The sequence below is a fragment of the Enhydra lutris genome, unplaced genomic scaffold, assembly GCF_002288905.1.
Source record: "Enhydra lutris kenyoni isolate GAN:26980312 unplaced genomic scaffold, ASM228890v2 scaffoldscaffold111, whole genome shotgun sequence".
Classification (NCBI taxonomy): Eukaryota; Metazoa; Chordata; class Mammalia; order Carnivora; family Mustelidae; genus Enhydra; species Enhydra lutris.
The window spans coordinates 1287005-1304672 of record NW_019154195.1 but is presented as its reverse complement, the minus strand read 5'-3'; the positions used below and the strand labels follow the sequence as shown (position 1 = coordinate 1304672).

General features: G+C 47.9%; 1 protein-coding gene across 1 annotated transcript in view; it reads right to left on the bottom strand.

Moving 5' to 3' along the window:
- Positions 1 to 11930, bottom strand: part of LOC111139605 (NLR family pyrin domain containing 5) — a 24049-nt gene extending 12119 nt beyond the window's left edge. The window contains exons 1-4 of the mRNA XM_022491925.1: positions 11627 to 11930; positions 3800 to 5384; positions 2386 to 2556; positions 801 to 968 (exon numbers count right to left, since the gene is read on the bottom strand). Of these exons, the coding sequence (XP_022347633.1) occupies positions 801 to 968; positions 2386 to 2556; positions 3800 to 5384; positions 11627 to 11915 (2213 nt within the window). The 5' untranslated portion in view covers positions 11916 to 11930. The remainder of the gene's footprint in view (positions 1 to 800; positions 969 to 2385; positions 2557 to 3799; positions 5385 to 11626) is intronic.
- Positions 11931 to 17668: the final 5738 nt, after the last annotated feature.

Sequence of the window (17668 nt, the reverse complement as noted above, 5' to 3'; positions counted from 1 at the left end):
AGTGTATAAGAAAGCCACTGATTTCTGTACATTGACTTTGTATCCTGCCACATTACTGAATTGCTGTATGAGTTCTAGTAGTTTGGGGGTGGAGTCTTTTGGGTTTTCCATATAAAGTATCATGTCATCTGCGAAGAAGGAGTTTGACTTCTTCATTGCCAATTTGGATACCTTTTCTTTCTCTTTGTTGCCTGATTGCTGTTGCTAGGACTTCTAATACTATATTGAACAAGAGTGGTGAGAGTGGGCATCCTTGTGTTCCTGATCTCAGCGGGAAGGCTGCGAGCTTTTTTTCCACTGAGGAAGATATTCGCTGTGGGTCTTTCATAGATGGATTTTACGAAGTTGATGAATGTTCCCTCTATCCCTGTACTCTGAAGAGTTTTAATCTGTTTTAAAAGGTAACTGAGGGCTCCTGGGTGGCTCAGATGGTTAAGCATCTGCCTTCTGCTCAGGTCATGATCCTGGGGTCCTGGCATCAAGTCCCGTATCTGGCTCCTTGATCAGCAGGGACCTTGCTTCTCCCTCTGCCTCTGCTTCTCTCTCTCTTTCTTATGAATAAATAAATAAAATCTTAAAAGGTAGCTGAAAGTTACCTTTTCATCAGAGTGAAATATGCATAATGAAGTTTACCACCTTGCCCAGGTGCACGGAGGGGCACGTGAGGTCCGCCCATGGACGCTGCTGCCCATCCACCACCACCACCTCCGGACGCCCTCTTCCTCTCTTACGGGTTTGCAGCTTGCTCCACAAGGGCAAAACCGAAAATGCAGCAGCCACATGCACCACCCAGAGCGTACCTCAGCGACTCCAGCAAGCAGCTCGGGTGTCTCAGCGCTTGGCAAGCCATCGTCAGGTCGGCCTCCTTCAGGCAAGTGCTCTCCAAGTTCAGGTATTTCATGTTACGGTTGGTAATGAGAACCGTCCAGAGATGACGAAGGCCCAGGGGAACCTGCGCATCTTTAAATCTACTCAAGAGAAAGCGGAAAATACGCATGAGACCCGGGGGACAGCCGTGTCCCAGTTTTCCTCTCACCATTTGCATTTATGTATTCTTAAAGATTTAAAAAATTGTGTAAGTGATCTCTATACCCAGTGCAAGGCTCAAGCCCACAATCCCCAGATCAAGGGCTGCATGCTCTACCCACTGAGCCAGCCAGGTGACCCACGCCTACTTAATTTAAAGCAACAAATTCATGAGCATGTACGAGGTGTCAGGTACTGGAAACAGTGTCAAGGGCGTCTGGCTGGCTCAGTCGGAAGAGCAGACGACTCTTGATCTTGAGGTTGTGGGTTCAAGCCCCGTGCTGGGTGTAGAGATTGTTTAAAAATAAAATTTTTTTTTTTATTTTTTTATTTGACAGAGAGAGAGATCACAAGTAGGCAGAGGCAGGCAGAGAGAGAGGAGGAAGCAGGCTCCCTGCAGAGCAGAGAGCCTGATGCGGAGCTCGATCCCAGGACTCTGCGATCATGACCTGAGCCGAAGGCAGAGGCTTTAACCCACTGAGCCACCCAGGCGCCCCTAAAAATAAAATCTTAAAGAAAGAAGAGAGACTAGTAGAACTATAAACAGATATGGTCAAGTTCAGGCTGAAGAGAAAGGTCAAACATCAGACGAACGTGTATATCGTAACACCATTTGGATTTAAAAAAGTCATTTGCCAATATATACATATAGTTGCATGGGAAGCTCAGGAGTTGTTAATAAGGGAGGTAGGAAGTTGAAGAGGACTTCTTCTGGAAACCCTCGTAACACCCGAATCTCGTTACCACACGTGATGGGTTACTGCTGAGTTACAAATACACACATGATGGGTTACTGTGTTACAGATACAGCGATGACACAGACTTGGGCTCATCACTGCCTGGCAAGAGCTAAGAGCAGGGGTTCCCAGGGGCAACGCTGCAGAACCTTTGTCTGCAGCAGAACTAGCACTTCATCTCCTACTCCAGGAACCTGGGGAGTACCCTGAGGTCTACCACAGACCCAGAACCTTACCAGGTGTTCAAATATTTGTTACCTTATTAATGAACGTAAAAGCATTAAGAACTGATTTAAAGCCTCCCTCAAGTCAAGTACTTAGGTCTTGCAGTGGCCTCATGCTCCAGCCATTTGCCTACAAGGAGCTCCCCATAGCTTTGTCCCTACTAACAAACTCCTATTCATCCTTCAATACCCAGAGTGAATGAGCCTGCCTCCGTAATCCCTTCACGGGGTCTTTAGTTTCTCCCCATTGTGTGCTTCTGGGAACTTGGCTCCTGTATCTTCCACAACAGCTATCCCCTCTGATTACATTCTTAGATGGATCTTTTCTGGTAGGTGGGAGAAGAGAGCAGCGACATAGCCACACCAAGGGACATGTGGGGGGTGCCGGGCAGCCTTACATCAGATTCTGTATTTTACATGTTGGCTGCCTCAGCTTCACGCACAGGGTCTTCATGGCCCGCTCACTCAGGACGCTGCCGCTCAGGTCGAGCTCCCGCAGGCTTGGGTGGGTGCTGAGCACGACGCAGAGACTTTCCCAGCACTCAGCAGTGAGGGTCTTGGCTGGCATCCTACAACAGAGAAAGAAATCGCCACTGGCTTCCACAGGATGGGATTTAACACGAGCAACCGCCCCAGCGGTGTCAGAGGAGAGGAACCAGTGTACGACGGCAGGACGGGCATGGCTTCAGAGGCGCTCAGGTCACTTAGTGACGCTGCCTTGTGCTTTCATTGCCTGCTCTCACACCCACCCCACCCCTGAACATTTTAATACCCCGGGGGGAACACACAAAGACAACGCGGAGTCGCCAGCCCCTGAACTGGGTTTACCCTTAGATTCTGGCTCCCCCTTGAATGGAAAAGGGCACAGCCACTGTGGAAATCAGTATGGAAGTTCCTCAAAAAAGCAAAAATAAAGCGACCCTATGATCTAGGAATCATATCTGTAGGAAAGAACTGAAATCAGGATCTGTGCACTATATCGACCCCGACAGCCAAGATTCGGAAAGGACGTAAATGTCCACTGACAGGTGAGTGAAGAAAATGTCACACACACACACACACACACACACACACACACACACACACACACGGGAATGGTACTCAGCTTTTAAAAAGAAGGAAATCCTGCCATTTGTAGGAGTAGGAATGAACCTAGAGTACGTTATGGTAAGTGAAATAAGCCAGTAACAGGCAGACGCGTCCGGTCTCACATGTAACATTTAAAATAGCCAAATTCGCCTAAGCAGAGAGAGGATGGTGGTGGCCTGTGGCTGGGGTGGGGGCGGTGCTGGTGGAAGACTATGGAGTTTCGGTTACACGAGATGGATGTCTACGAGTGGTAACTATCTGAGGTGGTGGGTATGGTAATTAGCTTAATCATGCTGATGATTTTACCAAATTGTACATCTTAGATAAGTACGATTTTCATTTGTCAATTATACCTCCATGAAGACGGGAAGGAAGGGCTGTGCCTGGGAGGCTCAGTCGGTTAAGCATCTGCCTTCAGCTGAGGTCATGATCCTGAGGTCCTGGGACTGAGCCTGCTCTGTGGGGAGTCTCCTTCTCCCTCTCCCTTTGCCCCTTCCCTAACTTATTGCCCTCCCTAATAAATAAAATCTTAAAAAAAAAAAAGAGGGCATGTGTGGTGGTGGGCACTGGGTATTCTACTCAACTAACGAGTTGTTGAACACGACATCAAACATGAAGGGTGTATTACACCTTAGCTGATTGAGCATAATAAAACAATGAAGATAGGAAGAAAAAAAGACTAAATGGTAAAAAAAAAAAAAAAGAATAAAATGAAGGACTCACCCTTGGGGAATGAGGGGCTGCGCGTCGGAGAACTCGTCCTTCGAGAGGCTCTGCGGGACTTCGATGCGGATTCTCTGCAAATACTGGCACCGCTGCAGACAGAAGGCGGACACCAGCACGTCCGTCCGGTGCTCTATCGGAAGCCAAACTTCCTGGAAGCTGTCCAATGCCAAGCGGACAAACTCCTCATCCTGAGTCTCGAAAAGGCAGCGGAAGGCATCCCGCAAGTCCGGCGGGGTGCAGGTGCCCGGCTGTCGCCCCAGCAGAGAGATCCAGCTCAGAAGCCCCCGCTTCAGCGCCCGGGGGACACGGCACCCAAGCAGGACCTCCAGAGCCCCTGTCACCTCTTTGCTCATGAGGCCAAACAAGAACCACTTCATCTGGTGCAGGTGGGCACCGGAGCCGGCCGGTCCGAGCGCCGCCAACCCCTGCATGAGCACAGGGCAGGGACGATCCCCTGTCTCCAGTCCTTCTAGAACGTAGTGCAGGGCAGCACAGAACTCCTGCAGGCTGACGTGCAGGAAGGAGTAGCAGCACCTCTCCCGGCGGCCGTCCTGGAGGAGGAGGTCTGTGTGAAGCAGAGCAGAGAGCTCAGACTCCCGCAGTCCGTGGGCGTAGAGGTCATCTGCGTAGAACACGAACTTCCCGCGCCACACGCCCTGCACAGCCAGGAGGCACAGGCTCCTCAAGACGGCGGTCTCGTCCTGGCTGAGACGGCGCCGGGAGGCGTCTCGCGGGCCGAGCTGGCGGAACACAAACGTGGCGTACAAGCTTGTGAGAGTGTGGCAGGGAGGGGGAAGGCGTTCTCCCCACACCTCCTGCAGGTTCAAAGCCTCACAGATGAGCGACCCCAAGACGGGGACTTGGCACGCGTCCAGCAGCGAGCGGCTGTCGGCCACGGCTCGCAAGACTTGCGTCTTCTGATGCTCGTTCTTCGTGTGCCGAAGGAGCAGCTGGACCCTCTTCTCCACGGAGATGCCCCCCACGAGCAGGTAACGGGGCGACGTGAGCATGGATTTGAGCTTCTCTATGCCCGTGTCTCTGACGGTGATCATCAGTGAGGACTCTGGGAGCAGCGCCTTCTTCAGCAGACTACGCATCAGAACAGACGGGGGTCGCTTGTCTGCCCAGTCTTCACAGAGACTCGTGTCGTCATCTTGGAAGGCGAAGTCCAGGTCATCAAAACCGTCAACGATAAACAAGAGCCTTTCTGGTTGGGACATGATCTCCATCATTGGAACTGGGGAGTCTGGCCACTCTCTGGAAATTAACTCTGCGAAGCTGCCCTCCCTCATGCACTGCATGTCTCTGACACAGAGGAAGAAGACGTAGGAGAACCTGGCCTGGTAGAGTTCACCCTGCGCCCAGCACTGCAGGACCCTTCGGGCCAAAGCGGATTTCCCGATTCCTGATTTTCCGTGCAAAACCACAGTGCGGGGCTGGAAGCCCGTCTGGTCTGGATTGAAAGCTCCCAGCAACATCTGCATTTGTGGACAGTCAGAGGCAAGGTGTTCGAAACCATGGAACTCATCCGACTTTGCAGCAAATTTTGTCATCACGTAGCCCTTGTAGTCCCTTGTCTTATCTCCACGGCCCAAGTTGGACAGGGGAAGGGAGAACAAAAACAGGAAACAACATTTGAAGTCTGGAATTTAGGGAAAAAGAAAAACCAAAACAAACCCCCAAGCCCCGGACCTAGAATCAGTGGCCCTAAGTCAGACATGGTTCTTGTGTTCCTTCCTACTGATGACGAGCTCCGTCCCTCAAAGACCACTTCTGCCAAGCTTAGGAACATCCTACAACCTCGCTCTATCTGTCCCCTTTGATCGTTCTTTTCAGCACTTAATACCTGATACATCACGTCTTTGTTGGCTTCCTGTCCTTGTCCCCTCAGTAGACCCCGTGCAGGGACTTAATTATTTACTGTTGCGTCTTCATTATTCATGAGGATGCCTGGCACCCTGTGGACACTAAGTATTTGTTAACGGAATGAGCTTTGCCCAACAGTCCTACGTGGTCTCTGAAGGACAGAGAGGCTTGGGGGAGCGGAGGATGTGTGCGCCGTGGCCTGAGTTCCAGGCGTGCATCTCCAGCAGCTCTGGGCTCCCGTGGAGAAACCCCTCCACGCAGGGGGTCCGGCTCTGCACAAAAGGTCAATCATGGCCCTTGAAGTGAGACAGATCCTGTTTGAAATTCTATATTCTGCTGTATGCGGTCAGTTTCTGAGCCTCAGTTCCCCCCCGCCCCGAAAGGAGATTAACATCCTCTTAAAGTGTTGCAGTGAATATTTAAGAGAGAATGTGCCTTCAAAATTTATTAGTCCAGGGCTTGGCAAAAATGACCAGTGGCCACTACTGTCATTACAAACCATAATTCCTTCACGTTATCTGGTTTTATTTTTATCCCAGCACTTGCCCTAATCGGCCACTCTGATGCATCTTGTTGTCTAGCACCTAGACTGTGAAAGAACTTTACCTCCATACTTCCAGCCTCTTCAACGGTCTCTGCCATCTGCTAGGTACTCAGTAACATGAGGGAAATCCCTCCAATCCTGGGTCTTTACATTTGCCAGTAACACTATTATCTTCTAAAAAAAAAGGCAGCACGACTCTCTCTGTACGAGTGTATAAGGCAATGACTATCTCTACATAAAGTCTTTACAGAGAAGTTCTACATCTTAAACTTCATTATTCCGTATCAGGGACAGGTATTCAGGGACTGTATTAAAACTACAGGAAGCAGGGCGCCTGGGTGGCTCAGTGGGTTAAGCCTCTGCCTTCAGCTCAGGTCATAATCCCGGGGTCCTGGGATCGAGCCCCGCATCGAGCTCTCTGCTCAGTGGGGAGCCTGCTTCCCTCTCTCTCTGCCTGCCTCTCTGCCTACTTGTGATCTCTCTCTCTCTCTGTTAAATAAATAAATAAAATCTTTAAAAAAATTTTTTTAAAAGGCTGAGCTTTTTGGTACATCAATTTAAAAAAAAAAAAAAAGAATCGAGTAACATTCCTTAGGAGAGCCTGCTGTCACCTCCTTGACGGGTCAGCTGCGACTTCATAGAATCATGGCACCTGGGATCTCGTCTTCATTTCGTGTTTGGTTTGGTTGACATATAACTGTACATGGCCATGTGTAGATGTTTTACTGCTATGTTCCTGTCACAGCTCTTCAAATGGTAGGTATTCCCAAAATCAAGTTTGGCAGAAGGAATTGAGGGGGAAAAAAGGATTACCACTAGCCAAGTAATTTTGAACAAAGAACTTGCCTACTCTTGTCTCTATATTTAGCTCCTGTCAACCGAACTTGGGCTTGACGCCCAAGTTCACCAGAATCACAGGTTTTTGGGATCTCTCTTTGTACCCAGTGACTGTAGATGATCACAGTGAACACAGAGGACTCTGTCCTTGGTGAGGATTCTAGGAGCTCTTGGGGAAGAGACTAGTGTACAGGGACGAGTGCGGCTGAATGAAGGGACAGTGGACTCCTGTCCCACCCAAACTCCATTCCAGGATGGAAGAAAAAAGTCAGTTTTCTTTACCTTGTTCTTTGATCTCAGCTGATATGGCACCACCTTGTTCTATAGCTTGTGAAATTTCTGCAAAAAAGAGAGGAAGGATGAATTTCCCCCCCCTTATGTAAATATCCGAATCAGAGAGGGCACAGACCTACGTCTCAGGACTGGTTTGAAAATGGCAGCCGCTGGCTCAGCGAGACAGACTAACTGAACGTAAAAGGAGCACTTGATTCAAAATCCGAAGCTAGGAAGTTCTGGTTTCATTTCTGCTTTCAACTCGTTGGAGACCTCTAAGCAAATCATTAACATGAGGGATAAAACCTGGTGGATTGGAACTGAGGGGGTCTCTACTCGGACATAGGATATAAATGGGAATTCTGTCACTTCCTACTTCTGAGGTCTTTGTCAGCTCGCTGGGCTTACAGGCTCCTGTATGTTCATCTGTAAAGCGAGGAGAACCGTTCCTCTGTTGTGGAGTTGCCTGTCTATACATGTAGAGTTTGGGCAAGCCATCTGGCCTCTGAATCTGTTTTGTTGCTGGACAGTTGGAATTACAGTGAATACCACACAGGATCCCGTTGAGATTTGTGAGATTAAAGCCTGTGACGCCATGCTTGACTCACAGGGTCTCAATAGGTGGTAGTTCTGACCGACAACAGTAATTTAGAGGGGCTTCCCAATGTGGCTGGTAAGACCGCAGCCTTCATCGATTTTGTTCCTACTGCCAAGATTAGTCAGGCTGTGTCTTCATTCCACATCATCGCTAAATCCCTAAGTAATCCATAAATGCGTAATACAATTTTATCCATGGGAAGATAATATATAGGACTCACCCGGTTAAGGTGACATTTACATTAAAATTGGAACAATTGAGGGGCACCTGGGTGGCTCAGTTGGTTAAGCCTCTGCCTTCGGCTCAGGTCATGATCCCAGGGTCCTGGGATCGAGCCCCGCATCAGGCTCTCTGATGAGCAGGGAGCCTGCTTCTCCCTCTCCCTCTGCCTGCCTCTCTGCCTACTTGTAATCTCTATCTCTCTGTTGAATAAATAATAAAAATCTTAAAAAAAAAAAAAGTTGGAACAATTGATAACCTCCAGGATTCTGAGACTCTGACTCACCAACCACTCAGACTTTGGTTTTGAAGGGGGTTTTCCTAGCCGCAGCCTGGACAAAGCTACATCAACAGGAAGTTGGTCCTGAGTCTTCCAAAGTGTTAGACTTTGCGGTCAGTGCTGACTGCTGGAAGGCTGGCGATGTGCCAGTGGTAGTGTGGTTAATATTGGGGAATGCTTGCCGTCTATGAAAGCCTACATCTTTCCCTCTATGTTGTGGCTTCACTGCTTTGGTCCCTTTTGCTGGTCTCCCTTTCCTCCACTGAAGTATGGGCTTCCTGAATGCCGGAGATTTGCACGTACTTTGTCCATGGATGTAACCAAAGTCCACAGAGCAGTGCCCGGCAGGCACCAGTACACAGATATTTCAGGAACTGTATTGAGTCTGATTTCACGCTATCTGGAGCTCTCCACCAAAGCATCCAAAACAGACCCTCAGGTGGATGTTGTCCTGGCAAGGTCATGAAGTTGCCCAAACTGAAGATGGGAACCCAGAGAGTCATAAGAAAGCTTTAAGATCACAGAGTTCTCTTGGACTTTGAATAAGACAGACCATGATTACTAGATCCTCAGGGCCCAGGGCCGGGCTAGAAAGAACACTGGACCATCAGAAGTCATGGTTCGAGTCCCGGGCATACCAGTAACTAACTGTCATGTGGCTGTAGACGTACCATTGTCCCAGCACGTCCACACTGACCTGGCACTTCTTTCATGCTTGGTTCCTGGTCTTTCTTCATTTGTGTAGAATTTCCTGGAATTTCAGCCAGAGAATATTCTGCAACAGAGAGGAGATGACACGACTGTCTCAGTAAAGTCATAGCAATTACCCAGACTGGGGATGAGAGCGTCCTCTGCCCAAATTACTGAGGGGAACCAAGAAAGCCTCCGGATCTCAGTTTGTCCCAGGACTGTCCAGTAGTGGAGACAATGGAGTCAGATCCTCCAGTGACACCAGCCCAATGACATAGCAGAGACCGGTCATGAAGAGTGCTCAGAGTTTGAACTTGTGAACTCCAGTTCCACTTTTGCTGTCTGGCCTTGGGTAATGCACATGATGAGGCAGAGTGTTACGGTTCTCAAGAGTTTATCTTCAAGAGTCTACCTCAGCCCCTCTCTTGAACTTTAGCTAGTTAGTGGACGACTCACTAGAGTAGTGAATTATCCAAACAGAGGTGTCCAACTTATGAGTGCTAACACTGGCCACTCTTTCTCCAGTCTACTTGCTCTAAAACATCTGTTCCAGTGTTTCTTGGGATGAGCTAATAGCCCATCCACTAGGACACCTGGGTGGCTCAGTTGGTTAAGCATCTGCCTTTGGCTCAGGTCATGATTCCGGGGTCCTGGGATTGGGCCCCCCGTCAGGCTCCCTGATCAGCAGTGAGTCTGCTTCTTCCTCTCCCTCTGCCCCTTACCCCTGCTTGTGCTATCTCTTTCTCAAAAGGAATTTTTAAAAAATCTTAAAAGAACCTCACCCACCCACTTTCTCATGCCAGAAACAGGGCGTCATCCTTAAGGCATACCCTCTGTCTGCATTAAGTCCTACAAAACCAGTGTGTCTGCTTTTGAAACATCTTCCAATTGCATTTCTACTTTCTTTAACAACCACTGCCACTCTGGCCCAAGACACCACTATTTCTCCCATGGGGTACCAGAATGGCCTCCTCCTGGTTTCCCCACATCTAGTCATGACTCTTTCTGGACCACACAACACTTCAGCAACAATGCTGAAATGCCAATGGGATTATTTTTTTATCCCTGTCCCCTTCAAAATGAATTGCTTATGATTTGCTGTTAAAATTATCCTCAAGATGCTGTGTTGTTGGACTTGTGGTCTACCTCCCCATATTAATCTCTTGCCTTGCTCCCTCCTGTTCTCCATAGTCTAGCCAAGCTCCCTGTTAAAGGCTTCATAATGCAATCTCTGTTGCTCATCATGTTTTCTCTACCATCCCCAATTAGCTTGGCTATTCCCTCTTCTTCATATGTGTTTCAGCTTTAACTTCACTTCTTTTGGAAAGTTATTCTAGTCTTCATTTCTCTCTGGTCTAGAATAGGATCCTCTCCTTTTTCTACACCATTTAAAAAAAGGTCACCCATCTTTCCCTCTTGTTTGCAGCCCTGGAAGCTATAAATCTCTGGCATATAACCCATGAAGATTTAAAGACATGTTAGATAATGAGTCTCATCTTTGTCACCTATGAGCTCATGTAGAACTTGGTAGAACCCGTGTTTTTAGCTTCTGCCATGGGGAACCCATTTCATCAGGTGGGTTTGACTCGATGGCAGGGCGGTTTCAACATAGTGCCTCACCTAGAGCACTGACTCAGTAAATATCAGTCATCATTTTAATTTTATAACCTCCATTTCCTGTGAATAATATCGACATGTTTTCCACATGGGGCTTTTTGGAAGCTCGGGAGGGATAGCTTCTCTTAAAGTCCTTTGTAGCTATAGATGCTGAGTTACATCTAGGGACGGCCATACCTGTAGTCTTTAGGGTCAATCTGACTGTTCACCCTCAGGACTCGAAGTTTTCTGTCCATGGTTGAAGAAAAGAATTCTTCCCGATAAAGGAGGACTATTTTCTTCCACTACCTTTCTCCTAAATACCCTGAGCCAATCACACAATTTGATCAGAGCATGTTGCTATGATATCGACACCAACGGTCTGACAAGATCAGTCCTTAGACGAGTTCCGTGGCTTTAGTCTCAGGCAGGAAATATGGGAGACACCCACTGAACAACCACCACAGTGTTCTCAATAAGTGAATGAAGCTTTGTTAACCACTTTGCATACATTACGTTATTGAGTCTTTGCAAGAGCACAGGTAAGCATCCAAGTTACTGTTCCAAGATGTGGAGTCCAAGGGTCAGAGTAAAAGGAAATTTGCCCAAAGTCACACATAGAACACGTAGAAGGTCCAGAGCTCAAGCTCAGAACTTAGGACTCCAAGTCCTGTCTATGAACTTCAACCAAATTCTGTCTGGGTAGAGGGTCTGTCTACTCGTTTCTTCGTTTTTCCACAGGGTGGGGACTCCTCTAATTTCCAGCCAGGCAGGATGACTAATGAGGGACTTCTTACAGTTCAGACCCACACTGTGGAGATGGACCCAATTAGTGACCAAGGATGCCCTCTTCATTCCCATGGGAGCTCGAGGTAACCTCCTTTCTCTCCCACCTGCAGATTTCCCCCAAGGCATACTCACTTTTCATCTCTTGCCTTGCCTTCTCAGAGAATGTGGACAGGCCCATCGTTTCAAAGATGTGATTGGATATTTTCCAGACCAGAGATTCTTCATAAAGCTCATGCAAGAGGGAGGCTAGATGTTCCACGTCGGCGTTGTCCACCTCAACCCATGGAAAGGAGCACACTGCCACTTCGGAAGCTTTTTCCATGAGCAGTGCCTTAAACGTCTGAAACTCCTTCTTGCTCAGCTGCATGAGACACCATTGCAGGGCATAGTTGGAAAAGGAGGGTAATTTGGCTTCTCTCATCTTCGTGCAAGGCTGAGAGCTCAGATTTTGATGGAAAAGTGGATTCCTTAATAATATGGAGAAATGGTACCTGTGGAAGATTAACAAGATTCAAAAGAGACTCTTGGATCCTCGGGTTCATACAACCAACCTCATCAAGTCACTAGAAACAACATTTTCTGTTTGTTTTGTGACACACACAGAGAAGCCCAATTCATGGGTAACAATTCTTCATAGACTTTAAATTACTTGACATTATATCTATTTATCTTGTTATAAGAATATAAATTCCGGGATGTTTTGCTGCCTTTATCCCTCATTCCCAAAACAGCACCTAGCATAGAGTCAGATTAAAAACACTTAAAGAATACGAAAACATTAACTTGAAAGCATGTGTGCTCTGCCACATTTATTGTAACCCTATTTATAATAGCTAAATTATGGAAGAGAACCCAACTGTCCATCGATAGAGAAAGGCTAAAAAAGACGCGGTATATGCACAATGGAGAATCACGGAGTCAAAAGAGTGAAATCTTGCAATTCACAATAACATGGATAGGCCTATAGGGATTTATGCAAAGTGAAAGAAGTCAGACTGAGAAAAATACCACATGATTTCAGTTATACATGGAATTTAAGAAATAAAACAAATGAGAAAATGAAAAGAGAGAGAAAGACAAACCATGCAATGGACTCTTCACTGTAGAAAACTGATGGTCAGTAGAGGGGAGGTGAGTGGGGACGGGTCGGGGGGAGACAAGTGATGGGGATGAAGGAGTGCGTTTGTGCTGATGAGCACGGGGCGGTGTACGGAAGCGTTGAACCACTATGCTGCACACCCGAAACCAATGTAACACCATATTTTAACTATACTGGAATTAAAATAGAAAATCAAAAACCGCTCAACCACCTTTCAGTGATGCTCTTGGCTGATATGTCCTACTCATGGAAACTGGCAAGTAAGCTACCACCATTTATGGAAAATTAGTCACTCTATTTAAAGTCGGCTCTCACCACATACAGGTAATGGGTAGGTTAACTAGCTTGATGGCAGTAATTACTATGTAATGTACACCGTATCAAAACATTACATTGAACACCTTAAATATATCTAATTTTTATTGGTACATCATACCTCAATAAGGATGGGAAATAAAAAGAGCCCACTTTGGTAATTGCATGTTGAGAGGGGGTATGCTTCTGTGATTAGCAACACAGGCTCCCAGATGGAGGGACAGCCCAGCTCCGATTTCTGCTTCCATGACAATCAAGAATGTCCCCTGGAAAGTAACAGCCTCTGAGAGGGGCTACTTGCAAGAGTGGCTAATAATCGCTCCCTCTCCAGTCTGGAATAGAAACCTCAGTTGTTCTACAAACCGAGAAGCAGCCCCTAGAGTTTTGTTTTTCTGGTTTTTTAAATTTTAATTTCAGTATGGCTAAAAACAAAAAGACTTCCGCCCAGCAAAGGAAACACTCAGCAAAACAAAAGACAACCTATGGAATGGGAGGAGATACTCCAAACGACACATCAGATAAAGGGTTAGTATCCCAAATCTACAAAGAACCGATACAACTCAACACAGAAAAATCCCGACTAATCCAATTAAACATGGGCAGAGGATGTGAACAGACAGTTCTCCAAAGAAGACACACGGATGGCCAACAGACCCATAAAAGATGCTCCACATCCTACAATTTTTATGGAAGTTGGTCTCATTTGTGTTTCTGCGGCTCCTCACAGACACAAACGGCCTCAGGTTTGAACTATTTGCAGCCTCTCTTTGCACTGTAATCAATTCTTACCAATATTTTGCGGCATGAGAAAAGTGCTCTTTTGTTTCGGGAAACAGACTCTCATTCTCTAGTAGAAAGGCGGTATTCTGCAAACAGGGGGGTGTGAGCGGTGAGAATGACATTTGGAAAAAGGCTTAAAAAACAATACACACGGGCACACACACACACCGGAAGACGGATTCTATTTAAGGCAGAGTAGAGCCAAAGAGCCACGCAGTCAGAGAAACAGAGCACAGTCCTGACGAAACTGAGGGACGCTGGCGTCACAACAAAGCCCGAGCCCCACATTTCCAGGAAAGCAAAGCAGCAAGATCCATGGTCTCGGTGAATGCCTACAGGGTATGGAGACAAGGGTTGCAACTGGAACTAGGCATCCTGCAGCCAAAGGAATTTTCTGCTGGTAAAAACTCCAGAAAAAAAAAAAAAAAAACTCCAGCAAATATACTTAATGGTCAAACTTTGTTTTAAAAAGAAAAGTCAGGGCGCCTGGGTGGCTCAGTTGGTTGGGCAACTGCCTTCGGCTCAGGTCATGATCCTGGACTTCCAGGATTGAGTCTCTCATTGGGCTCCCAGCTCCTTGGGGAGTCTGCTTCTCCCTCTGACCTTCTCCTCTCTCATGCTCTCTCTCACTCATTCTCTCTTAAATAAATAAATAAAATCTTAAAAAAAAAAATAAAAAGAAAAGTCGCAGCAGAAGTCAGACTTTCTGCCAAGGGCTGGCTCCCTTTGGCTCTGTGGGCCGCTAGCGCTCTGTCCCAACTGCTCAGCTCGGCGGCCAGCGGCCCTTGACAACAGAGACTCAGGAAAGCGGTTTCCGGTGAAACAGGGGATGGGCTGCATTTGATGGCAGTTTGCTGAGCCCAGGGAGGGAAATGGAGCATTTCTTCTCGTTCCCTGCTCTCTCCACTACTGTTTGATATATTCTGCAGCAAAGCAATCGGATAAAGAAATGAGAAGTATGGGGCACCTGTGTGGCTCAGTTGGTTAAGCCTCTGCCTTCGGCTCAGGTCATGATCTCAGGGTCCTGGGATTGACCCCGCATTGGGCTCTCTGCTCAGCATGGAGCCTCCTTCCCCTTCTCTCTGCCTGCCTCTCTGCCTGTTTGTGATCTCTGTCAAATAAATAAATAAAATCTTTAAAAAATAAATAGCTAAATAAATATAAAAAAAAGAGAGAACACAGAAAAACCAAAGAAAGAAAAAAAAGAAGCCAAAAGCTTCTTTTGGGAGGGGGGAAGGACTTCGTTGACATCTCAGCTAGATGGTTACCTCCATGAAGTGCTTTAGGCAAAAGCATTTTAACACACACCTGATTATAAGTGCTCCCCGTCTTCCAATACATCCCAGCAAGGGAGCTGACAACCAAACCCAATGGAGTAGAGAGGAGGAGAGCCCAGGTGGGAGGACTAGCCTGGGAGAGGCAGAGGGACGCCATCCCCTGTAAAACCACAACGGGACTGGGAAGAAGGTTACGTTACTCCCGTAGATGCAGGACTGTAGGTTGGAAGAATGTAAACCAAGAGTGGTGGTTAAAGTTATTTCCTGGACATGAAAGACCATGGACACCAAAGCTCTCCCTTGGTCTCTATCCTCTGTAGCCTCTACCAGCAACAGCTCTCTGCCTGGGGGCCTTGAATGATCCCATAGAAGCAGTCATGATCGCAGAGCGGGAAATCAGTCACACGCCGTTCTGAGCATGGATTCACCCCTTGCTACCCCGGGCAAAGCCATTCGACTCATCTGTGACTCAGTTTCCTCACTAACAAAGAACAGCCTCAGGAGAATCATAAGCCGTAATTAACATGCAATTAGCATAATTAACTCAGCGACACCCCCAGACTCCCACAAGTCCAGACGTCAGCTCATCTTGAACCTGGAGCCACGGCCTCCCCGACTCTGTCCTTTATTTTTCTTTTTGTTTTCCTTTTTTACGTAGTTCTCAGTGATTCATCAGTTGCATATAATGCCCAGTGCTCATCTCAGCACGTGCCCTCCTCCATGCCCACCCCCCAGTGACCCCATGCACCTCCCTTTCTGCAACCCTCAGTTTGTTCCCCGGAGTCAAGATCTTTATTTTAGACCTAGAGGCTGGGAAGGATTGAGGAACATACCCCAAGTGAATGTGGAAAACGCTCTTTTATTAAAATGGGGGAAATGGGGCACTTCATTCTTTCAGAGGGTGTCTTTGGTCCTTGGGCTCTGGCTAGTGGACACGGAGAGCCTGGGGGCACAGAGCGGAGCTCAAAGAATAGATCCGAATCAGTAACAGAGAAAGAAAGGAGAGGGGAAGGCACTAGGAACCGGACGGGATGAAATACCGACTCACCTCCTCGCCTCCTCACCTACCAAACCAGAACCTGCTCCCCAGCCCACGGGCAGCCGCACAGTGAGGGTCTTTGGGGAATCCTGGGCCGGTGACGTTGTAGCTTCCCATTGGCTGCCCTGGCCTCGGAATGGCCAGACCCAGGACAGACGCGGAGCAGCTGCTTCGGCACCTGTGTGAACTGCCCTCCCACCTGTCCCCACGCTACTGGTGAGGACGCTGCCCGCCATCCCCAGCCTTCGCTGGGCTGTCCCATAGCAATAATCGCGCGTGTGTCCTTACTTACACGGCCCGTATTTACTGACCACTGTCTGATGCCGTTGCTGATGTCGGTTCAATCTACTCTCTCCGTGAAACTCTTACTTGGATTCCCTGTGAGCTCACAGTAAGCCGTCCTGTTAGTGGCGAGAAGAACGTTCTCCAGAATTCTCCCCTTCTACAGTGTCCATCCTGGATAATGGAAACACCAGCCCCTTTGTGCCGTGAGTCTCTACGTGGATGGTGGCCCCCCAGAGTTTTCCTGTCCTCGCCATCGCAGCTTTATTGAGATATAATTGACAACACTGTTTAAGTTGGAGCTTTGTGAGGTGTTGATCCGATAGGGTGATTACTGCAGAATGATTACCAGCTGCGGTAAGGACAGAGCCCACTTCAGTATTCCCGAACTTTCCCCCAGATTAGAATCACCTGGGGGGGCTTGTAAAACCCTCAATGCCTGAGCCACACCCTGTTCCAGTCGAGTCCGGAGGTCTGAAGCCCCCCCAAGGTAAGACGCTGTGCCACAAAGCCTGGGGACATTGTCACACTTTCAGGCCCGGCTCTTCCCAAGGCGCATTCCCCTAATGCTTTCACAAAGGGGTGTCTCCTGGGCCTTACGGGGAATGTGTCAGTGGGTGGATTCTCCAGGTTTTGTTGCCCAGCTCTGGGCCTGCCGACCCCAGACAAGGCCTTTGGAGCAGCCGGGGCTCATTCGCTGTGGATCCTGGTGGTGGTGGCTCACCATCGGCTCCAGCTGTTAAATTCTGGGCTCTGAGAACAAATTAAATGGAGATTTTGACTTTGAGGGACCTTTGTTCTTCTCTACCCCTTAAGGATGGTGTGAGGTTTGGGTGGGCTGAGGATCCCACCTGCTCTCACTTTTGTAACGAAACCCTTCTGGAGAGCAGAGAAACCAACACAGGTAGTACCTGCTCATTTCGTGTAGAAAAAGATGCTTTTTCCAAAAGAAAAATTGTGTGGCTGCTTCTAGATCTTTGAGTTCCAAATGCTGCCCTAATACTTCAATCATGAACAGGAGGGTTTGGACCTGAGAGTTCAGTCGGTGCCGTGATGTACAGCCCCTTCCCGTGGGGTCGGAGCGGACGTGCTGCCCACCACGAGACAGACAGACCGTGCAGGGGACCACTCTCTAGAGCAAGGCTCTTGGTCAGTCTACTGGGTGTCCAAGAAACGTCTCCTTTAACTTGTTCTAGTGTATTAATGGACTAAACCCATTTAAAAAAGTTATTTCATTTAAAAAATTTTTATTTTCTATTATTTTATATTTTATTTTGTTTTGTTTTATTTTGTTTATTGCTCCATGCAATATGTGCCCTCCTTAATACCCTAAGAGCGTTCCTTGAACACCAGGTGAGGGGTGCCTGGGTGGCTCTGTTGGT